General features: G+C 40.1%; 2 protein-coding genes across 4 annotated transcripts in view; one reads left to right on the top strand and one right to left on the bottom strand.

Annotated features, from left to right (window-relative positions):
* sfxn5b (sideroflexin 5b) overlaps window positions 1-17717 on the top strand; it is a 341220-nt gene extending 323503 nt beyond the window's left edge. Inside the window, exon 15 of the transcript XR_010929715.1 lies at window positions 17703-17717. The gene's annotated coding sequence lies outside the window, so the exon portion shown is untranslated. The remainder of the gene's footprint in view (window positions 1-17702) is intronic.
* Window positions 1-18845, bottom strand: part of LOC137189718 (ecto-NOX disulfide-thiol exchanger 2-like) — a 195835-nt gene extending 176990 nt beyond the window's left edge. For 2 of the 3 annotated variants that reach the window (XM_067599764.1, XM_067599765.1), the window contains exon 1: window positions 18681-18843. In XM_067599764.1, coding sequence (XP_067455865.1) covers window positions 18681-18702 — 22 coding nt within the window. In that variant the 5' untranslated portion in view covers window positions 18703-18843. Of the gene's footprint in view, window positions 1-18680 lie in introns of all 3 variants that reach the window. The other variant, XM_067599767.1, reaches the window with a different exon arrangement.
* Window positions 18846-22294: the final 3449 nt, after the last annotated feature.

Genomic DNA, 22294 nt, shown 5'->3' with positions numbered 1-22294 from the left:
TCTGTCTGTGAGCTTGCCTGTTTCACGAGGCAGATTCCCCTCATTCGCTATGGTGGGTAGGGAAATAAAATCAATGAATCAATAAATACAAACACTGTCAATTTCTTCCCATGGAGCAAACATGCAAACTATTTTGGTTCAGTAAATTTCTGCTGTCAGTCTGACTGGTGAAGGCAGTTTGGCCGGCTGCTGACCCCTAAACGGCTGCTTCTGTGGACAGAGGCGCTGAACGCAGGTCGAATGAGAAGTAGGGAGGCTACAGTGAGCCATGGATGTGGATGGACTGCTGTGCTCACATGAGATGAACATTTTTTTCCGCTTGTGATAATATGTGATGGGAAGAGAAGTGACTCTACAGCTGATACATCACTCTGGATTCCTCCATATTTCTCTTTTGCTCATTGCCTTGACAATGTGTGTCCATGAATTTGGGAGGCAGAGCTTCTGAAGGAGCTCTGAAGGAGTGTATTTGTTTGGCTGTTTATTTCAAATGTCAACAATATTTCTCCAGAATCATTGACTCCACCTTTAAAACAATATAAAAATTGACTTGATCCATGCAGCCAACTTTAAACATCCATCCATCACACCACAAAGGGTTCTCAGACACAGCCAGCTATAGGCCAGATTGCTATGTGGTACTTTACTCATCTTCCTCGCCTTCCGCCACCATTCAGGTTATCAAGAAGAATAGCAAGAAAACAGAAAGATTTGTCACAACATCAGCAGTCTGCTTCCCAATTCAGCTATTAAACTATATACACAGGCATATGGAAAGCTGAAGGTCATCTGCAGGATGATGTGTGCATGTGTGTGTCTGTGTATGTGGTGAACACTAAGCTAATTGAATGTAAGGAGCTGTATGAATACTGATGTACCATAGGGAGTAACAGATGTGAGGCTTCAATCCAAAGCTGCGATATAAAGTTGAGAGTGAAAATGTGTGTGAATTGGCGAGAAGGGCTCAATCTTGTCCCACTGAGAATTAGGCTTGATAGTTCTCATTCTGTCTCTTTTACACACATACTGTAGAGTAGTGGGCTCATTGATTCAACAGAAGGGAATTATCATTACACAACCATTCAAATGCTCTAAAAAAATTAGTATTTATCTTTTTTATGTGGGGGGAAAAACAGTTTTGCAGTGCATGCACACCATTGTTTTGCCGTAAAACCACACATTTAAAAGTGGAAATGCAGTGGTTTAATTATGTGCTTTATTTTTGGGGGCCTACTGTATTCACAACCATCTGTAGTCATACTATGGAACTAGGAGTACAAATGGATATTTTGCTGTGCCGTGTATATGTGGGAGCCCTAAAGATATTCCAATGTAGCAGATGTCGTGCAGAGATAAGAGTAGAGTTTCACTAATGAGTGCTTTGATGTGAATGCAAGGGACAACATTACATGATCAAGTTGAGCCGAAACAATCTACAGCTTTAAATATTTTATTGACTGAGTTAAAAATGTGTCACGACCATAGCAGAGATTTCAACTCATCCAATTATGTTTGTACTATATATTAAGTTTATATCCAATTAAGTGTATGAATATTCTGCTATGATTTTAACATAAAGAACTGAATTACTTACCGAAGTGGGATTTAAGCCTCAATGCTGTTGTTAAACTGTTGTAAAAAGAGGAATAAGTATGCAGAGATTAGTATGGATGAGGAGATTGTTTGACTCTGTTTATAGAGGCAAAATGCTTTTGCTTGGAGTGCAAATCCCTCTGGAGGGAGTGATTTGGTTGCCGTTCGTATCCTGCTGCATTTGCATCGCCTCCAACAGTCCATCCTATCAGACGATCCTTGTGCACACCTACAGTGACATCAGCACCTCCATATATGCCAGCGGCAACAGCAGATATCATTCATGACCCCATCAGTAACAGAACTCCTCCACTCACATTCTGTTTTGTCTTTAATAAATCAGCCCTGCAACACCCACATATTCCAGTGGCCTTCAGAAAGGGAATTTATCATTCAGCTGTTGACCAAATCTGGCACACCCCAAGCTGTGCTGGCAACAGCGGGGGAGGTTACACACATACTGTTGATTTATTGGCATGATATACTGGACATAGCAAAATAAAATATGTTCCATGGGACATAAGCCATTTATCTTGGAACTGTCACAAACCAATCTTCACCGCAAGGACAGGCAGAAATTGAAAAGGGGAAAACACAGTAGCAAGCTGACCAAGTAAACAAAGTGGTGCCCTCAAGGCCTCCCTACATTCAAGCATACAGATATCTTGAATTGAAGCTGCTGAAATTATACCTTTTCACTGAATTTAGCTTCAGACCAAGTCACTTGATAACATAAGATGTTCTTGAAAGAAAAGCTAGTTTGAGGCACAAAAGGCCAAATGGCTCACATGTCTCCACAGTGCTTCCCCTATAATTGTTTAAGTCTGGTGGGCCGCCACACCAAAAAAATTTTTTTTAATGCCAAAACTAACAACAAATATCCATTAATTCGGAAATCAATAATCATGTGTGTTTGGGAGCCTCTGTGCAGCGCTGTTCCGAAATGTGACACCTGGGCCACACAGCCCACCTCTACCTGAGCAGCGGGTGTGCGTTACTGAACTGCTACGGCTCGCACATGTGGTGTCCACAAAGATAGCGCTGCTGTTGCGGTGCTGATACTGCCAGCCCTATCTTTCTACATAGAGTTTGACTTTGATAATGACCATCAATAATAGAATGTTTCATATCATTTCATTAAGAATTTCATTGACATTTAGTTTAGACAGAAAAAAGGCTAAGAAGCATGTGCTCAGTTGTGAAAAATAAATAATAATATGTAAGGTGAAATCGGCTTTCTTTCTGACAGGCACGGTGGGGTCTGGTTGGACTATTTCTGTGTCAGCCACATACACTCCTCACACAGGACAGGTTTATTTTATTGATTATATTTATTATTCTGCCAAACCCCTGCTGTCACCATTCCAAATGAAGAAAATCCCTCCACAATGGCACCAAGTTCCCCAAACAAGCCACACACTCTGACAAATAAACCTCTAAACTAACTTTCACTGGGGGAACTGACAACAAATACCGAAAATAATGACACCAAATCTCCATCTGGAAGCAGGTAAAACAACAGGCAGGCATCCTGGTTTGAACTAATATCACAGAAAGTCCCTCGCCAGAGAGGCTCCCTGCCTCAGTGTGTACCGCGCAGGCTGACCCGCAGTAGCAACACTTCATATTTTTTTCATGTTGTGACATATTCTACAGATATAGACATTGAAACTACAGTAAAGGTGTAATGTTGCTGGTATGATGTCAATATGACTATCAACAGATCATTTTCGTTGTCTATTTTTGCTGAGAATCACGCGCATTAGTGGAAAAAATAGGTGAGATGCTGAATCTCTAGCTGACGTGCCTGAGATGCACAGCTCACGTGGACTGTGTGGCTGCTCTAACCGGTTACCACGGGCAGTGAAATGTAAAGCAATAGGTTCCACAACGCATATGCAGGTAGGCTGTGTAGCCCAGGCATGAGTCAACCTCTGTGTCGTTGCCTGGGAAACTCTTGACCCCCTGCCTCCACCCCAAAGAAACAAAACATTTTATTTATGTTATTTACCTAATTTATGTGCACTTGTTTCATTTCAGCTTAGTGTGAGAGTCTCTACTGCATTTCGCTGTCATTTATGGTCATGCTAGTTCTCTCCTATCCTCTGCTCAGCCCCTCCACACACACACAGAGCGAAGCAGAGGAGAGACAGATCAAGTGAAGATAAAGTTACTCAAGTGGACAACTAGACAAGTTCATTAATTTACTGTAAGTGCAATAAAAGCTTCACAATCTCCCTCCCACAACCCCAAAGCAGTCAACTTTGGGGAAACACTGCTCCAACAACAACAATCCCTCTGCAGTATAATTATTTAGATGTTTGTAGATTTCATAGGCCAAGTGGATGGCATGATAGCTGAGATTGGATGCTTCTTAAACTGGGAGCCAAGCCACAGTCAGCTGCTCAGTTTAGTACCGCTGCAGTCCAGAGTTCAGACCAACACTCAAGCCAACTCATCGGGAGAAAAGGAACAGATTTCACCTAGCATATGGAATCTCAGTAGGGACCCAATAAAGCAGACTGCTTGTATTGCCCTCTGTACCTGCAGAAAACAATTAATTCTCATTTCTGTCCACTTTGGTGGCTCTTGTTTGGACCGCTGTCAGCAGCACAGAGAGATGGAGAAATGGCAGGGATGAAATTCTGAAAAAAACATGCAGCTGGACTCTTTGGCTACTTATCACATCTAGGCATTTTCATCTCCTGTGACCTAGGAGATGCAGTACCAGTATTTCTCTGGCAGCACTCTGCAGCACTCTGCTCACTCTGCCATAATAAAGAGCTCAAGACAGAGATGAAGTGAGAAAGGGGTCATCCCATACCGTGCCAGGCCATATGCTCTGACCTCTCCATTCAGTTCAGATGGCCTCCGGTTTTATGAAGTACAAAAACTCTGTGGATGACATTCCTCTTGATGTCTTTCATCTTCCCAGCTCAGTCCTTGTGAATGACCAGAGCTTGTTGTTGCAGCATGAAGAGCAGAAGGGCAAATGACTCATCATATCCTGTGGCACATTTGCAAACTGATCCAAACAAATGAGTAAATTAATGCAGTTTTGAATGCACTTTGATTTAAGTGGATTTGGTAAAACCAATCAGAAATTACTTAGCCTGGTCTTCATCTTAGACAATAAGTCAAAGGTTTAATTACCTTCAAAAGCATGTATCATTCCAGTCAATGATGCAGGGCTTAGTTCTTTGGGGCTGAGTGGTATCACAGTGACTCATTGCTTACCAGCAGTTTTTGCTCAGTAAAAGCTCTACAAAAAGTTAGAAATGAATGCTGGTGCTCCCCTGGTGCTCGCAGCTCCTCGCTACCTACAAACTACCTCTGACAAACTGCCCAACAGCGCCTGAAATATTACCCATAAAGCCCAATGTCACTATAAACCTGAAGCTGTCAGCTGATTTGTGAATCCAATTACCTTGCTCTCTGTAATGGGTGTGTTCAGTGCCATGATGTAAGTCAGCTGCTGCTGGCATCTGTCAACAAAGATTCAGTTTTCACAAAGAACAACATGTAGCACTAGGGACAGATAACCTAAATACTGACTTTATATCAAAGACTATGAAAACAAAAGTGACATTCTGATATGAAAAACAGCAGATGGAAACTATCGTTAAGTATCATTTTGAGGCGAGTGTGGAGGCTGCCCATCTTCTCAGCCACAATCTCAACCGTTTCCCGTAATTTCTCAAATGTACGTGGTAATTTATTCATACTAAAAGGCAACACACATCACTTACATTAAGAGGCCACTAATCACATTCACACCTTTGTGCGTTCATGGCTGAAACACTGAGGCGCAGAAATGTATGCAGCAAGTTTGGCATGTGATAGTATGCTAAAATCAGCAGCACAGAAAATGGTGAGATGAGCGTTTGCTGACAGCACTGTGGGAGTGCAAACTGAAGGTACACAACAGTTGGCATCAGTTGACATCTGGGAGAGAGACAGGCTGCTGACAGGGAGATTATCTCCACCGGAGCTGCAGCACAGTAGGAGCTGTCCACTGCAGCTGTGATGCTCCTTAGGGAGCAAGGACTCCAAGGTCTGCTTGGAGAGTCTTTAACAGATACAGTGAACTGTAATTGTGCAAACTGTAATCTTTTTTCTACTCACTTAGCACACATTGTCAGATTAAAAGAAACAGAAAAGTGGAGAGCACATCCATCAAAGGACTGGTGAAATGATATGCAGGAATGCAGCGATGATGACTCAGATCCCTTGGGCATCTGTCACCTGCGGGAGGCCGTGGTCAGGCAGGTCTGATGTAAAATATTCGATGTGTTGAAATAAAAGGAGAAAAAGAAAGAGTGTAGGAGGATGGGGAGGTGGGACAAAAGGAGGAAAAGGACAGCATCCTACGGTGTGTGTGTCATTGTCATTAGCTTCCCTCCTGCCTCTGGCCAATGTTGGATGGATTATTTTTAGCTCTATTTCAGCCAGTTATAATTAATTTAATGAAACCCCAGTCCAATATAAGGAACAGTGCGCTGTAATTTTAATCATAGTTTTTCTTATTACTAACAGTACCAAATCGCTAACGTGATGTCAGGGCTTTGATGTTGCTGTTTTCACCGTTACTTCCTGCTGTGCTAGTAAGGGTCTTGCCAAAAGGCCAAGTGCACTGAGGAAGATATTGACAGTTTCTCCACATACAGTAAAGTCATAATTTTATTTTATCACACTGCTTTTATTTCCTCAGGCTCAGAAAATAATCAGAGGGGGCATCTGAACTGTTTGAGACCTGCAGCCTGCAGCATAAAGAGGGATTCAGATTGGGTTGACCCAGGTGGAGGTCTCCTCAGCTCACAGACGAGGCCAAATCAATGAGGGGTGCAGTGAAATGCAGACAGCAAACCCCACCGGGAAGGTGTTTGGATGCAGAGCCACAGGCAGAGGAGGGATGTGAATGTAGATGAGAATTCACATGGCGAGGACTCACATAAGCATGAGAGGTGAATAAATGAGCCCTGACAGGAACCATAGGAGCTGATGTCTTTCACTGGATCTTTGTTGTTTCCATCTTTCTCTCAAAATTTTCTTTGGCAGATGTTTTAAAAATGTTATTGCACAATAGCAACACAGAGAAATGCTTTCAGGTAACTAGGAGTTACAGGTAAGCTGTGTTTTCATTTTTGTAGTTCTAGCAAGTGACAAATATCTCAAAATCACCCCAAAATGCAAAATTTTCTCCATTTACCCTTATATGTGTATTAATGACTACGGATGAATAGATTGCGAAATGCCTACAAAACTTAATTTAGAAATTATGGTGCAGGTTCTCCCATTGTTTAGTATAGAGCATCCCCACCAACATCAGAAGGCATTGTTAAGATTCTATGAAATATGATATTAGGCTTGATAAGCTTAAGTGAAAATGAGTAGAAACACTACATCATATAGCAGAGGCCATGTATTTAGTGAATGAGGCAAATATTTAAACTATTGTCTAGTGACTACATAAGGCCACTAACAAATTCCCTGGGAGAAATCCTGTATGAATGTTAGAGGGATTGCAATATGTGCACCAAACCTAACTTAAAAATGTGTTTTTTATGTAATACCCTTGATAGAACACAATCTAAGAGCAAGAATGATCATAACAGAGACACAGTGATAAGCAAATAAACACACTGGCAAAAAAACCCAACAAAAAATCCAGTAACTCTACATTTTGTGAATTTACTTTTCTGAAACTTCCTTGACAAACAAAAACCACAAAGACCAGATTTACCCAGAGAGCAATCAAAGTAAGGGCTGTAAGAAAACAATATAAAATAAAAATAACCATACAGAAAAAGGGAAATGATTATTTTCAACATCCAATTAACTTAGTTGTTGTGAAACAGAATGCATAAGTCACTGAATCATGCATAGTGCTGACTTCAAGGTACATTTTACTGGTCACAAATAGACACAACTAGCCTGTACATTATCAACTTGAATGAAAGCTGTTTTGTTCTCCTCTTGAAATGTCACACCACTTCCTTGTAAATGCTGACCACAATCCATTCCCCAAGAAGACTTTAAAGAAAAAAGCAACCAAACAAATTTTGGTCAGTGGGTGTGCTGAATGCACAAAAATCCACAAAGTTATCCAAACAGCAGGCGTCTGACTCTGACTAGGCTCAGTGGGGTAAACAGTCAGGTACAGGGCTTCTTTTGAGCTCACACAGTGAATCCTTCATCACCACTCTAAAATTACATATTAGATAGAGCTTCGTCTGTGTGTGTGATGGTGTTTGCACAGCGGGGATCTGTCTGAGTGAGAATGTTTACAGAAAACAGGGCAAAAATTCCAAAATATGATTCCCATAAACGTCCTTTCAGGTAAACGGAAAATTACCAAGCTGCCATGAAGTTCCTCCGTATTTCAGTATTTCTAAGATAAATCAAGTTTAAAGGTGTACTACACAGGATTTTTCGGCTGCTGTTTGTAAACACACAGCATTCAGAGTTGGCCCCTCCTCCCTGGCTCAATGAGTGAGCGAACTAGAGGGAGCAAGAGAGCAGTGGTGGTCAAAGGAGCTAGAGAGTGAATGAAGAGAGGGAGCAGCGCTGGTGAGAACAAAGCCATGAATCAGAGAAATAAAACAATTTCTGATTGTTTCACAGCAATTACATTCTATAGCACAAATAAACATGCCCACACCTCCATACCACCCTGCAGGAAGGTGCAGCATTGCCACAGTTTTTGTGAATGCAGAGCTTCATCCTGTCCACTGTGGCCTCTCTGCTCTGCGTGTGTGTAGCTCAGTCCCGCCCTCGGTCAAACAGACACACAGACCTACAGCTCTTAATACATCCATGACACGGAGAGCAGAACGGACCAGAGGAGAGAGATGGAGACAGTGATGTATCCTGGTTCCTATGCTATAAGTCCCGACCTCACACCTCTGTGCCATTATTGGCTGGAAGCTACACACCCACTGCCCAAAGGTCGATGCCCCGAAATGCCCCAAACACAGCAAAATAATAAGAAAATACGGGCAGAGGGTAGGGTCTCTGTAGATACATACACTCACACGCACTTCTAGTGGGTCATAAGTGATGATTTAAAGGGATTATTTTTGTATGAGTCTATACATTATTTTATTGGAAAATACTGCATAGTGTGCCTTTAATCTGAAGTAGCTCTGATTCCACCAAAAAATCCCTACCATGGTGATTTGACTTTCATGAAGTAAATAAAAATCTCCTCTTGTTCACTGAAGCATATAGGGATGTTCTTCATTCAGTGCCAGACTGCCTCTAAGGACAGGATTTATCCAGCACCCACAGAGCATTACCAGCACTACTGATAATATGTTTGGTTCAAAAGTCTGCATCCTCTCCTTCTCCCTCATGGTTTTGTTTTTCATTGTTGAATCTATTTTTGTGTCATGCTAGTGTTCATGTCCCTGCTCATGCTTAAGCTGCCATCAACGCCCCTCAAGGCATCCTGTGTCTATTATGTTGAAGACATGGCTGCTTTTCAGACAAGCAATCTCAGTGGAAGCTGCTTCTTCTTGGGCCAAACCATTGAACCACAACTTCAGTGTTCCACCATTGTCTCTACTGGGAAACATATCAATGTCTCCAGAAAATGGGACGTTATAAGCAACTTCATCATTCCATCTATCAAATAGTATGGTTTAGGTGTGGACTAAATATTAGTTACCTTTAATAATCATAAATGTATGAGTATTGGAAGTGTTTTGGCTAACATATGTTGTTGGCCTGTATGTAATGAGTCCTGGTTTGACAATCTGTCCACAACAAATGTTCTAGACCATATCTACATAAAATGAAATCAAAAAACATGTCTTATTTTAATTTTGTATGTAATGATATATAGTGTACACTAGATGAAAGCCTGTATGTGTAGGATTTCTGACTTTGGCGACTCCTTATTGTAGTATCAAAAACTACACTGTAGAAGACATCAACACACACCAGTTGGAATGCAGCCCACATATTTGATTATGCTCCATGTAGAGGATTACTCCTCCTATTTCTATTTCTCATTGTTCTTGCAATTCACATAGGCAATATCACACGGAAGCTGAGTGAAAAATTTAAATTAGATAGCATTTATATGGCTATACCAATATGGGGAATTGTAATTGTATTATACAACACTTTAGAAGCGAAATGTCAGAAGTTTGCAAGCGTCCATCCAATTCCAATCCACCAACTCTGACCTCCATTACAGCTAAGGTGCTGAAAGGACAGCGGCCAGAAAAATTGTCTTTACCAGGCTAATATCAGAAATTCAATTGAAAAGATAATGGTTTCAAGTAGGCTCCATGCGGAATATACGAGGAGAAAGCACTATTTTATTCTCCAGTCCACCATGTAGCTCTATTTGCCCATAGTGCAAAGCTCAAAGTAAGACTGCAAGCTTTGGTCAATAAACATAGTTACAGTTCATACATCTACAACATAGAAAGTAGGAGAGTTGTCTGTTTTGCATGACTGCCAATGGAGATTATGCTCACTAAGCATGTAGCCCAAAAAAACATAAGTAGAGCTACAACAATTAGTCGATTAATTGATTAGTTGCCAACTATGAAATGAATCGCTAACTATTTTGATGAATAATTGTTTTGAGTAATTTTTTAAGGAAAAAAAAGTCAAAATTCTTATTCCAGCTTCTCAAATGTGAATATTTTCTGGTTTCTTCAGTCTTCTATGATATCAAATTGATTATCTTTGGGCTGTGGACTGTTGATTGGAAAAAAAGAAGACATTTGAGGGCATCATCTTGGGCTTTGGGAAACAGTTATCAACATTTTTCACCATTTTTCTGACATTTTATGGACCTAACAACTACTCAGTTAAACGAGAAAATAATCGACAGATTAATCGATAATGAATATAACTGTTAGTTGCAGCCCTAAAAATGAGCATAAAGGCGTTACCTACAATGTGTCACAGTTGGTGCAGATTAAGACATTTATAGAATTGGAAGAATACCTGTTCTGTGTGACAGGAAAAGTTATGGTTTATCTAAAACGCAACAGAAATGCCACCAAACATTGTGGTGGTGTGGACTGCCAATTAGAACCTGTTGGATCCTGACTAGATTTTCACATGAAGTTCTTTGCATCAGGACATTACTCATTTTTAAAATAATGATTATTATCATTATTATTATTAGTAGTATTACATACATTTTATTCATTTGGATTTACAGTCAAAGGACGGACAGTTTACAGTCAAAGGTAGCTTCTATATATTCCCACATATACTCCGCTCTGCAGCAGTGGACGCAGCCACATTCTGATGTAGTGTGTTTCATCCCTACAGTAATCCATCATAGCCCGTGTTGTGCTATTTCCAATTGTTTATCCTGGCATTGCTGGAAAGAGAAAAATGCCAGAATCACAGCAAAATCTCAGCATCACTTTGTCTCCTGAGAGAGGCCACTGTGTAGTGAAGGTGATTCACAGTAATATTGCTTACAGTCTTGCTGCTACACAACTGTTTTCCTCCACCCCCAGCAGGCACTGAAACTGAGGAGGTGGTGTCCAGTGGACGCACTCCACTATTACATGGATACTGTACCTGCGTTTTAGTTCAGGTTTTCACATTTGTAAAACAGCAGAGTCCACAGGAGGCCTGGTGTTTAGTCAGGATGCAGCTGTCTTATGTTCACAATTCAGGCGGAATCTATCAATCCATCTCTGGCTCAGTCCGTACCTCCTACCACACAGAGGCTTATACTGACAGGCTGAGGTGAATCCTGATATTGATGTAGCGGAGTGAGGGCTTCTTTCTCAAGATGATATGTGAGAACAGAAATAAAAAATCTTCTGAGGTGTAATCACAGTGCCACTCCCTGGTGAACAGTCTGATTTAGCTTCCTTCATCAACTCCTGTTCCTTCTTCTCACTTTTCCATTTCCACCTTTCCCTTTCCTTGTGAACTTGTGAACAATTAGCCTTTTCTACGCTGTCCTTCCATGCTGTTTTTAATTTTTTCTAATTTAAAATTATAATTACTTTATTCAGATCCCTTCCAACTCAATAGGGTTATTTGCATATACGACATTTTTGGATGGGCAATCCAGTCGCAAAATGATTTACCACACAGTGCTACAAATTTTGTACAAACTGTGTAACTGAACTGTTACAAGCTTCACTAAAATGGACTGAATTAGACAGTCGCCACATAATACTGATTGTTCAGCTTTGTGAACCTCCAAAAAGTTCACAAAGCTGAACAATCAAACTGTCCCAAATGGAGTTTCTGGCAAACACAGACATCTGAACATTCTTGGCAAGCTAACCCAACAGCTATCACCTAATAAAAGCAAACCACAGGGAGAAACAGCATGAGTGGTGAAGCAATGAGACAATCTGAAGTTATTGCCCAAACTGTGGTGTGGCTCCTGCACCTGCTGCTGCAGAGTCCTTAGTTCCAATTTCAACGTTCCTTGCATGATACTTTATCTCTGAAGTGATTAGGAGCAAACAGCTCCATCAATCAGGTGGTGGAGCCCCAGAGAGCACCAGAGCTGATCCAAAAACACCTCGAGGCTGCCAAGCTACAACTGATTCTGCTGACACTCACAGTGTTCAACCACACAGTCCTTTACACTACTCTTCAACTGAACTGATCCTGGTACTTGTTAAAAAAAAAAAAAATCTGCTGAATATCTCACCAGGAAGACAAGGCCAGCCAACAAGAACAAGGACACAAATGGATATTCAAACACAGGCATCAGAGAAAACTAAAGTTAACAAGGCATTAATTGACTGGAAAATTAAGCAAAACTGTAAGAAGATAATCAGGAGTCGGTTTCACAAACTGTGAGCACTGCTTGCACGCAGATCATAATGGTGGCAGCATCACATTTTACCAACTATTGTCACTCACAAATTGCAGATAAATTTGCATGCTCATGCATGCATGGCAAATATGGTGTTTGTTTTGAGTGAAATGTGTCAAAATGAGTGAGAAGAAAATAATCTAGTGTGATCAGCTGGCACATTGCATTTTTCAATCTGATATCACGTTAATGTAAGACAATTTCTGTTTAGAAAGGGATTGTGATTGGATGCACTTATTTTCCTGGCTCCAGCACAGGAAAATGATAACCCAGCCTTTAAAGCTCTGATTGGACAACACAGCACCAGACCAATTTCTCTCACTGTAATATTGGAGATTTTGGCAGTGATTTAGAGGTCTGGAAGTACAAGAGCAGAAAATTGCAAGGAAATCTGAGAAGACTGGGCTTTGTAATTTCATAAAATTTTCTATAATGGCTTTGGTTATGTGTTTAGAAGAGGTGAAAAGTTCCTGGTAATAAGAGTACAATGAGTGATGTATGTTTGACAGTGTCTCAAAGGTGTTGATTTAACTTTATTGTATTTTCTGCCACTGTAATTTGTTGTATTACTTTATTGGACAACATGAGGTGTTTCTAATTTTGTTTAATTGATATTTATATTCTCTGTATATGTAAAAGAAGTGGACAAAATAATAGAAACAGCTTTCCATATAAAAGAAATCCATACAACACCTCTAAGACATTGTGTCAACAACAATAAGAAAGCTGTTGTTACATATATTACAATGTACAAGAGGTTCTATTGTTCTGCTCACTCAATGTAATGTGGAAAAACATGCAGTATAAAATTATATTGAGATTCACAGTGTGAATGGGTTTCATATCCACGCATGCATTTTCTTTAATTATGTAACATATAATTAACTGGGATAGAAACAACTGTTGTTTTATTTTACAGCCTCTCCAAGCTATTCATCTGAATATTTCACTTTTTATTATTGCTTTTATTATTAACCCATATTTACTCGTTTGATGAATAACTTACCAGTTTACAAAACAGGACATTTTAAATATCTGGGGAGCCAAAGAATTCCCAAATTGTCCAAATAAAAACTATTGTGCCATTTGTTGATGCTTCAAAGGACTGTCAAATCACACTTCACAACAGAAATTGCTGCAGCATAATATATTGCCTCTATTTACTTTATTGTCTCCACATTTGCATGTGATTTCCACTGGGATTCTGGGACAATTGGTGAAATGTAAAAGCATTATTCTTTTTTTATCACATTCTTAACAGTCTCCAATGACAGACAGTGTTGGTGAAAAAAAAGGCCTCCACCTGCTCAACTAGTTACATGCAAAATAGAAAACCCTCAACCATTCATTAGCATTAACTGAATACTGACACTTAACTGCTACTGCGATAGTAGCAGTTACCTGCCTTCATATGCCTGGAAAGAGCTCAGAAAACTGGCCAAACTCTGCTTTCTAACCCAAAATTGTCATCAGCCGCTGACATTTTTGTACTCAGAATGTTTGTGCTTCCTTCCTTCCCCTTTTGAGGTGATTTTGATTACAGCCCTTCAAAGCTTTCTGCCACCCTGTTATTTTTATTTCAAAGACTGCAAGAGTACAGGTGTTAAAACAATGACTAGGGAGCGGTCGCCAACTTGCCTCCATAAATAATTGAGCATTCTGTTAATTTCCAATAATTAAGTCTCATTAGCACCCCTATCTATAGTAACTTCTAAACATAATGCAGCATAGAGGGCAAAACTTAACCAGCAAAAATGACACAGTGCACAGAACTTGTTCAAAACTTTGTAGCTACATGAGTCTACTACATAGATGCAATCAAAGCCCCTCATACCGCCCACAATCAGTCGGGAGAGAGCAGCCTATCAACCAAGTTGCCAGTGGTGGGAATGCACAATGACAATGCTCAATAGCACAGCTGCAGTTGTAGTAATTGCAGAAAAGCACCATTATGCACCAAATTCTGATGTAAAAGTGTCTCTCTAACTGTAACAGGAACATTTCTTACACCTCCCTACAAGTTTAGAAAAAAAAAAAACAATTTGTGAAACAATTGCTTTTGTGGGTGTAACACTGGTACATCAGATGTGCATGAGGTGCTCCAATACAAAGGGGGCAGAGTGAGAATTACAGACTCAATTACTGCCAAACAAGCCATGAACATGGCTCACTGCCTCAACTAAAATAAAAAATCTCTCTTTATCATGGTATTTCTGAATCTAAGACTTAACCAGATAAGGAGAGTTGTTTAGGAATTCAGTTAAGATCCTTGACAGGTTGCTTGCTCAAAAGAGACCGCTGTTATTGAATGGATGCAAAAGGGTTCAAACTGCATTCATCAATAAATATATCCTCAAGAACCAAATTTGATGATGGCTCTGCTTTCCTCATAAGTATATTTTGTTCTGAGATATTCCTCAGATTCTGCTTTAAATAATTACCCTCTGCCTTGAGGGGAAAACACTCTGCTCTAAACGTTGAGGTGGGGGTAACGTACCTAGAAAAGCAAAAGCACTAGAATCGGCAAAAAGTCTTCTTAGGTGTGAGGACTCAATAAAAGAAAAAAGAAAGGGAAAGAGAGAGATGGGGAATGACGTGCAGCAAGACTCTCTGGTGGCACCTGAACCAAAGATGTTGCGGTTAATGCTGCGTCTTAACCCCCTATGTCACTAGGACGCCATGTCTTCCCCTCAAAGTTTTTCACCATCCAGGTGGCAGAACAAATCTATTACACCTGCTGTGGATTTGAAGAGCTGTGATATCAGGAGGAGAACAAACAAATATCTTGAGGCCATCCAAATCAACAATGATTCATATGAGGTGGACGTAGAAATTATTACATTACTGACCATGGAAACACTCAAATTATTTATTATGTGTATGATAAAGAAACTCAGTGGAAGTACAAAACAGGCATAGGGCTTTAAGCACACAATTTACCAGCATCATTTATTCAGCTACACCCCTTGGCTCTTGACAACAACATTAGCAAAACTCCTCAAAGATTGGCCCACAGTAAAGAGCAACTCATAGCTACAGAAACCTAGCTCAGGAGTTAAACAGCCGAGGGGACTCTATGTCTTCGCAGGCCTTCGAGGCGCCGCTGAATGATCCATAACCAGGTTACTAGAGCTTTCAGCAGGGTACCCTCCTGAATCCTCCATTCTCAAACAGTGATATTGCCAGCGGTACTCACAGAACGGGAGCTTCCTTTATCTCTGACTCATATTTTCACGTTTCATTATGCTGCCTCTTTTCCCCATAGCCATTGTTACAAGACGCACACTTACTGCTGAATTGTTAGCAAAACTGAGCTTACGTTTCCTCATTTAAAGGGAGGTTTTTCCAAAGCTGACAAATCTCTTCATACGCTACAATATCTCACTCCGCAGTCGGTTGTGCTTTAATTTAGCTGTACCACCATTATCCTGGGACCACTGTGAACTCATAACAAAGCAGATATCCAGTAGTTTCTCTCTTTCTATGTCTTTCTGTCTCTCTATCTCTCTGTATTTCTGTCAACCCTCTCTGACAGCCCCTCCCTCCTGAAGGCAATCCAACAATGTCCTGCTCATTGATCAGAGAGGGGATCGGTGCAGTGTGGAGGTAAATGGCTGTCACAGGGAATGATAGACCTTAACTCAACCATGGTTGCTCCTGAGGCCACTCAGCCTCCACTTATAGTGATGGATGCAAGGATGTCACCCATCACGTTCTTGAGAGTGGGGAAGTCTTTGTTCTACCGTTAGAGGAGTCAGGAAACATTAACATAAAACATGTGTTTAAAATAGTTCCACATGTTTTTTTCCTAGTGTGCGCTGATGACAGGGTTGAAGATGAACAAACACAGCTCCGGTTTATTCAGCATGCTTTTTAAATTCTGAAATGACTAGTCAGTTAATGAATTGACTAAACAATGACTGGGCAACAATTTGATAATTCATAATTGTAAACTATTTTTTAAGCAAAAAGCCATTTTTGTTTTTTACAGTCACTAGTTCCAGCTTCTCAGATATTTGATGCTTTTCTTTGTCTTACATATTAAACTAAACTTTTTGGAAAGTTTGTCTGTCAAAACAAGCAGTTTTGGAAGAACTGAGATTAAAAAGTAATTCTTGAAAGAGTAAACATTCAATCTCAACTTTTACATTAAAAGATGAACAAAAAGTCCTTGAAATGTTCAGGAAATGGAAATTACACCATCTACAATGCCATGAAAACTGTGTAAACTACATCTGCTGATACCATTGAAAGCTCCAGAACAGCTATTAATGGACCTTGTGATGGAATTGTTTTGCCAATTTTGAAGACGTCACCTTGAGCTCTGGGAACTTGGGATGGACAGTCTTTACTATTTTCTGACCTTTTATAGACCAAATGATTACCAATAATCAAAAGAAATGTTAGCTACAGCCCTGGTTTCATTAGACATTGTGCTTTGATGTAGTTTCTTATGTCATTATAGGGCTGCAACAAACAATTATTTTCATTATCGATTAATCTGTTGACTGTTTTCTCAATTTTTTTTTTGTTTATAAAATGTCAGAAAATAACATAAAATGCCTGTTACACTTTTTTAGAGACCAAGGTGACATCTTCAAATTTCTTGTTTTGTTCGATCAACAGTCCAAAATTCAAATATATTCAGGTTATTATCATGTATGACACAAAAGAGCCTCATATGCTCACATTCAAGGAGCTGCAACCAGCAAATGTTTGGAATTTTTAATAACCACAAATTACTTTCTGCCAATCAACTAATCAATTAATCAACTAATTGCGGCAGCTCTATGCCATAATGAAAAATTTCTTATCTAAATGCAGTATTACACTATGTCCTCAAAAATAAGGGCTTTGGACAAGTCCACTGTATGGCTAAACTGCATAGCTGTCTACAGAGATGCTCCTTCAGAAAAGATTTGCTTGCATATGCTCAGCACTTAGCTGGCTAGTTACTGGGGGAAACTAATCATCCAATTATGAGCACTTATCCATCATTACACTGGGTGTGAGAGACCTGGAGTAAGTTCTAAATAAATCACAGCACTATAAAGTGGAGGCAGCTAAAACGGTGAACAACGTGTTCAAACAAAGCTGACTAATGTAAGCCTTTTAAGTGGGAAGTTCTTGGATTGTATGATCCCCCCAATGGTTCATTGACTATAGTGAACTGTTTTATTTTACTGCAGTTAAAGGATCACAGAGAAATAAGGGAATAAATGGAGGGAAAATACAAAGTCAGCGGCACTCCACTTAACACTCTCAATGACTTTAATTCAGAAAGCCTTTAAGAGCTGAGCCCAGTAGTTTCCAAAATGAACTCATAGTTCCTCCCCAGAAAGAAATCAAGAATAGTTTGATGCTACCATTCACTGCAAGAGGGTCATAAGCGCAAAATACAGAAAAGTTGGTACTGTCTGAGAATATACTGGAAATCCCTTTAAATGGGTTTTTATCATATGGGAGTCAGTGGTCTCAATGAAAGGAAACTTTGGGATCCCCTGCCCTGCACATATCAGATTTAAGTCTGGGAACTCTGATAAGGTCAACTTTGTTTATCCGTATCCATACCAAATCAAATGATTTTTCAACAGTTAGTTCACACTTCCCCAAGTTCTCCATTGCTCACAGGATGGAAAAAGGGATAAACGACATTAGAAAGTCAAATGAGCAAGATGCATTTCATTATACAAAGCAGTAAAGTAATCCCATAATAAAGTTTTACAGGGATAGAAACTTCACAGGGCAAGTTTAAACACAGCCTTCACCACAGATGTGTGTGTATATATGTATATATATATATATATATATATATATATATATACACACACACACACACACACGTATATATATATGTATATATATATAGATAGATAGATAGATAGATATGGATAGATGTAGATAGATATATAGATAGATAGATAGATAGATAGATATTAAGGCAAACACAAAGTAACTTATTATAGGTGTTATAAGGGAACAGCTGGTTCATATACTGTCCATCATGTTACATTACAACAATAATGAATGTTAAAACACCAAGAAATGTGTGGATGTTAAAATTAAGCTACAATATCACCATATTAGAAATGAATATTGACTTTTACACGATCACAGTATTATCAACGGGGGAAAATGCCATTAAACAAATTTATGAATTTATAATTTACTGGAAACTGAGACACTTTTAAGATTATTTTCATATTAATATTATCATGTGTATAACGTGTGAAAGCTGAGGATGTTAGTCAGACCAGCCTACCGGTGTACTGCAGGAGAAACATTGCTCTGTCTCAGCTTTTGAGACGAAACAATCCCACCGAGGAAAAGTCTTTCAGTTGGTTATAAATCCTTGAAGTGGAGGAGTTTCTTGGCCGGTTTGCTGCGGTAAGATTAAAATAAAAATCCACCGCTCTCTGTGTCTGCTAGCCAGCCAGTCATGAGCCAATTTGTTTTTCCTAGGACGGCGAAGTCATGACCCGCCCTACTCTGCCTCTCATTGGCTAATACTCGTTACCTTCGTTGGTTGGATTGGTTAGGTTTAGGCATGAGGAGTGAGATTGGTTAGGGTTAGACTAATAATATGAGAGTAAGCCAATCAGAGTAGGGGAGTAGGGAGGGTCATGACTTCGCCATCCTAGGAAAAACAATATTGGCAACGGTGAGGGTTTGTCACCTGTCTCTCAGCACGCGCTATGCTAGAATCAAGCTACCATCCAGATTAAAAGAACTTCCGGTTAAGACTTTCAAAATACATCACTAATGAGCAAATACTGCGGTGTACTATAAGATTGCAACGCAAATTTGATTTAAAAGATAAAGTAGAAGAATAGACCTTTTAAAATCATAAAAGAGTGTCGCTATGTACACCTGTCCTGAATACTGTCTTTTGCTTTAGGTACATTTTGCGCTTTTACTTTGAAGGTAGGTCCACCTTGTTTTCCCGTGTTACAAATAATAGGGGGTGTAAAATTTCAGGTGTGCAGTGTTGGTATTTAATAATTTGACTTTTAAAGTGCAGCCCTGCAAACTAAAGGGGCCTTTAGGCATTCAATAACCAACATTAAAGGACAGTTTCCCCATCACTTACACTGAAAGCGCATTTGAAGGGGATCTTTTAATAGCCAGTATGAACAGGGGGAATGATTACAGCAAGGAAAACCTCTTTCAGTATTCATCTGGATACCTAACTGTTGTTTTAAGACAGTCTTAAAAAATTGTGAACCTATCTTTCAAGAGAGAGACCAGAATACCAGAAACAGCTGTTTGCAAGTTTGCCAATACCAGATGAAAACCATTCAGCACTGACTGGAAAGGCGTCAAAGTCATCGAGTTCATGAAGTAGAAAGTAGAAGGGCTAGAAGAAAATTCAAGAAGGCCAGTCTGAACAAGACAGTCGTTAAGATCACCATTTATGATGTCACCAAAGTGAGGTCATGTGATGACAACTGAGCAAATTAGTTCATTCCAGCCATGGAGGAAATTTTTTCACAATCAAAATTATAGTGACCCCTTGTGCCCTGTGAATTCGGGCATTGTAATCCTGGAAGAGACGACTCCCATCAGGATAAAAATGTTTCATCATAGGATAAAGGTGATCACTCAGAACAACTTTGTATTGATTTGCAGTGATCCTTCCCTCTAAGGGGACAAGTGGACCCAAACCATGCCAGCAAAATGCCCCCCAAAGCATAACAGAGCCACCGGATGGTACAGCTGTAGGCATCAAGTATTCAGACCTGTACCAGTTTTCCTTTAATTTGTCACATCTCTACATATACATATATATGTATATGTATATATATATATATGTATATGTATATACATGAGAGACAGAGAGACAGAGAGAGAGAGAGTCAGTTATTGGGTTTACTGAACAACTGAATATCTTGTCCTTCCTAGGCTGTGGTGTTGTCCACCTTGTCCACACTATGGAATATGTCACAGTAGTGGGTAACTGGGTTGTTTGTCCCTGTCCTAATTAGTATTCCTCAACCTAGTTCATACCACTGGAAGAGATGCAGGGATCTATTTTGGGGGCTATGGATGTAGAGTGGGTGTCTTTGCACCATCAAGATTGCACTTTCACTGGAGAAAAAGCCTATGTATTCAATCATATGAATGCCTGTTTGGTACTTTGGTGACAGTTTAGACTAAAAGTGCATGGCACGAAATGCTTGTTTTGTGCTTCTTTTGTGGCTTATGAAGAAATGCATCCACGAACAAATCCTGCTCAAAGGTTTACTGACACTTTTTCAGATGTAACAAGGGCTAATTTTAGTAAAGCAGAACATTCCTCATACAGAGACAAAAGAAAAATACAACATTTTGTTCTATCTGCACGATTATTTGCTCTGTGAAGGTGGTCTCATCCACCATAAAAGTTGAAGACTGGCTGGTGGAAGTGCCTTGGCTGTACCCAAACTGTCCCTCTGCTTCACCGCCAATGTCTGGTTGGCTCTCTGCCTAATATCACTGAGCCGTTTTCTACACAGGGAAACTGTTCTCCAAGCACCGGAGCAACACATGTTAACCAAATGTGTTATTTCCTCCCAAGTTAGTTTAATATGATCCACCCTCAGTGGCTCATTTGATGAGCTGTACATTTGCTTTTGGCCATTCTGCTCCATCAATTTTGTTATGGGAGAGGTTTTTTTGGCAACTGTTTTGGATTCGTCATCACCAAATCATCACAATGTTGTGGTTGTCATAAATCTGTCATAACTATGTGCTTAGATTGGTGCAATTGATTCCCATATGCACTATATACTTCATATATACCATAAAGGCCCACACCAGACAGCAACAACAAGAGAGAAACAGCAATTTTGTATTACAAGTACAAGTATTCTCCCATCAAAGATGTATTGGCAGGAGTGACTGTTATATCTTAAGGCAGTTAAGTGTTTGCGTTGGTTGATTCTGTGCCCTGCCAAATTGCACTCCATTTACAAACGCTGCTGTGTAGTAATGTAATAATGTCAAGGGTTCCAAAATGATTCACAGTCCAGTACATCCATTTAACTGGTCATTTATTGTACTACTATTTATTGTACTATTTATTGTACTATCCAAACTTCCTGTACTGACTCTGCTTAATGTTCCTGACTGCCATGACTCAAGGACCTCACATAGGCCCCCATGGTGGTCATCTGACTGCTTAACTGAAAATAACATTTACATTACAACATTCCCTCACCCCCATAGTCCACAAAGATCCTTATTTTTTTCCTTTTGTTATATGAACACAGAACTTAAATCTAAGCTACAAGGCAGGGGGTAGACTTTCCCTCCTCCAAGGGGGTTATTCTGCCCTTGCAAGAACATAGTCCTTGAGATAAGTGGGTGCCTTCCAAACTTGCATTTAATAACATTGCCCTAGTTCAGGACCCAGTTCTGGGGGCACTAGTATGACTGCCTCTTGTGCTGGATTCTCTGGCTAAGGATTTGCTGGTTCAGTCAGTTTCTGGTCATGACATGGACGAATCTGATCCTGATGTCATCTCACCAGCTTGCCACCCTGTGTTTTGATTTTCCAAGATACTGGACCTGTCCTCTCAATGAGTGCTGCAGGAATCCACTTCTGGCCCAAGAACCCTCTCACATAGACTGAGTCGGACTCTGTGAACATCTGGTCCAGGGCATGCTTATCATGATGCTTTTGTTTGGCCGGGTTCAGTCCAACCTTGCCAGCTAGTGAAGGATGCAACAGATCCAGCTGGGTCCTGATCCTTCAGTTCATGAGCAGCTCAGCAGGCATGGCTCTGGTCGTGGTCTGAGGGGTTGATTGGTACTTGAAAAGGAACTTGGATAGCTTTGTCTCCTCACTACTCTCCCCTATCTTCTTGATTCCCTGTTTGAACACACTGCCCACTC

The sequence above is a fragment of the Thunnus thynnus genome, chromosome 9, assembly GCF_963924715.1.
Source record: "Thunnus thynnus chromosome 9, fThuThy2.1, whole genome shotgun sequence".
In the NCBI taxonomy this organism is placed as follows: domain Eukaryota; kingdom Metazoa; phylum Chordata; class Actinopteri; order Scombriformes; family Scombridae; genus Thunnus; species Thunnus thynnus.
Note: the sequence above shows the minus strand (reverse complement) of the source record. Positions and strands in the feature narration are given on the sequence as shown.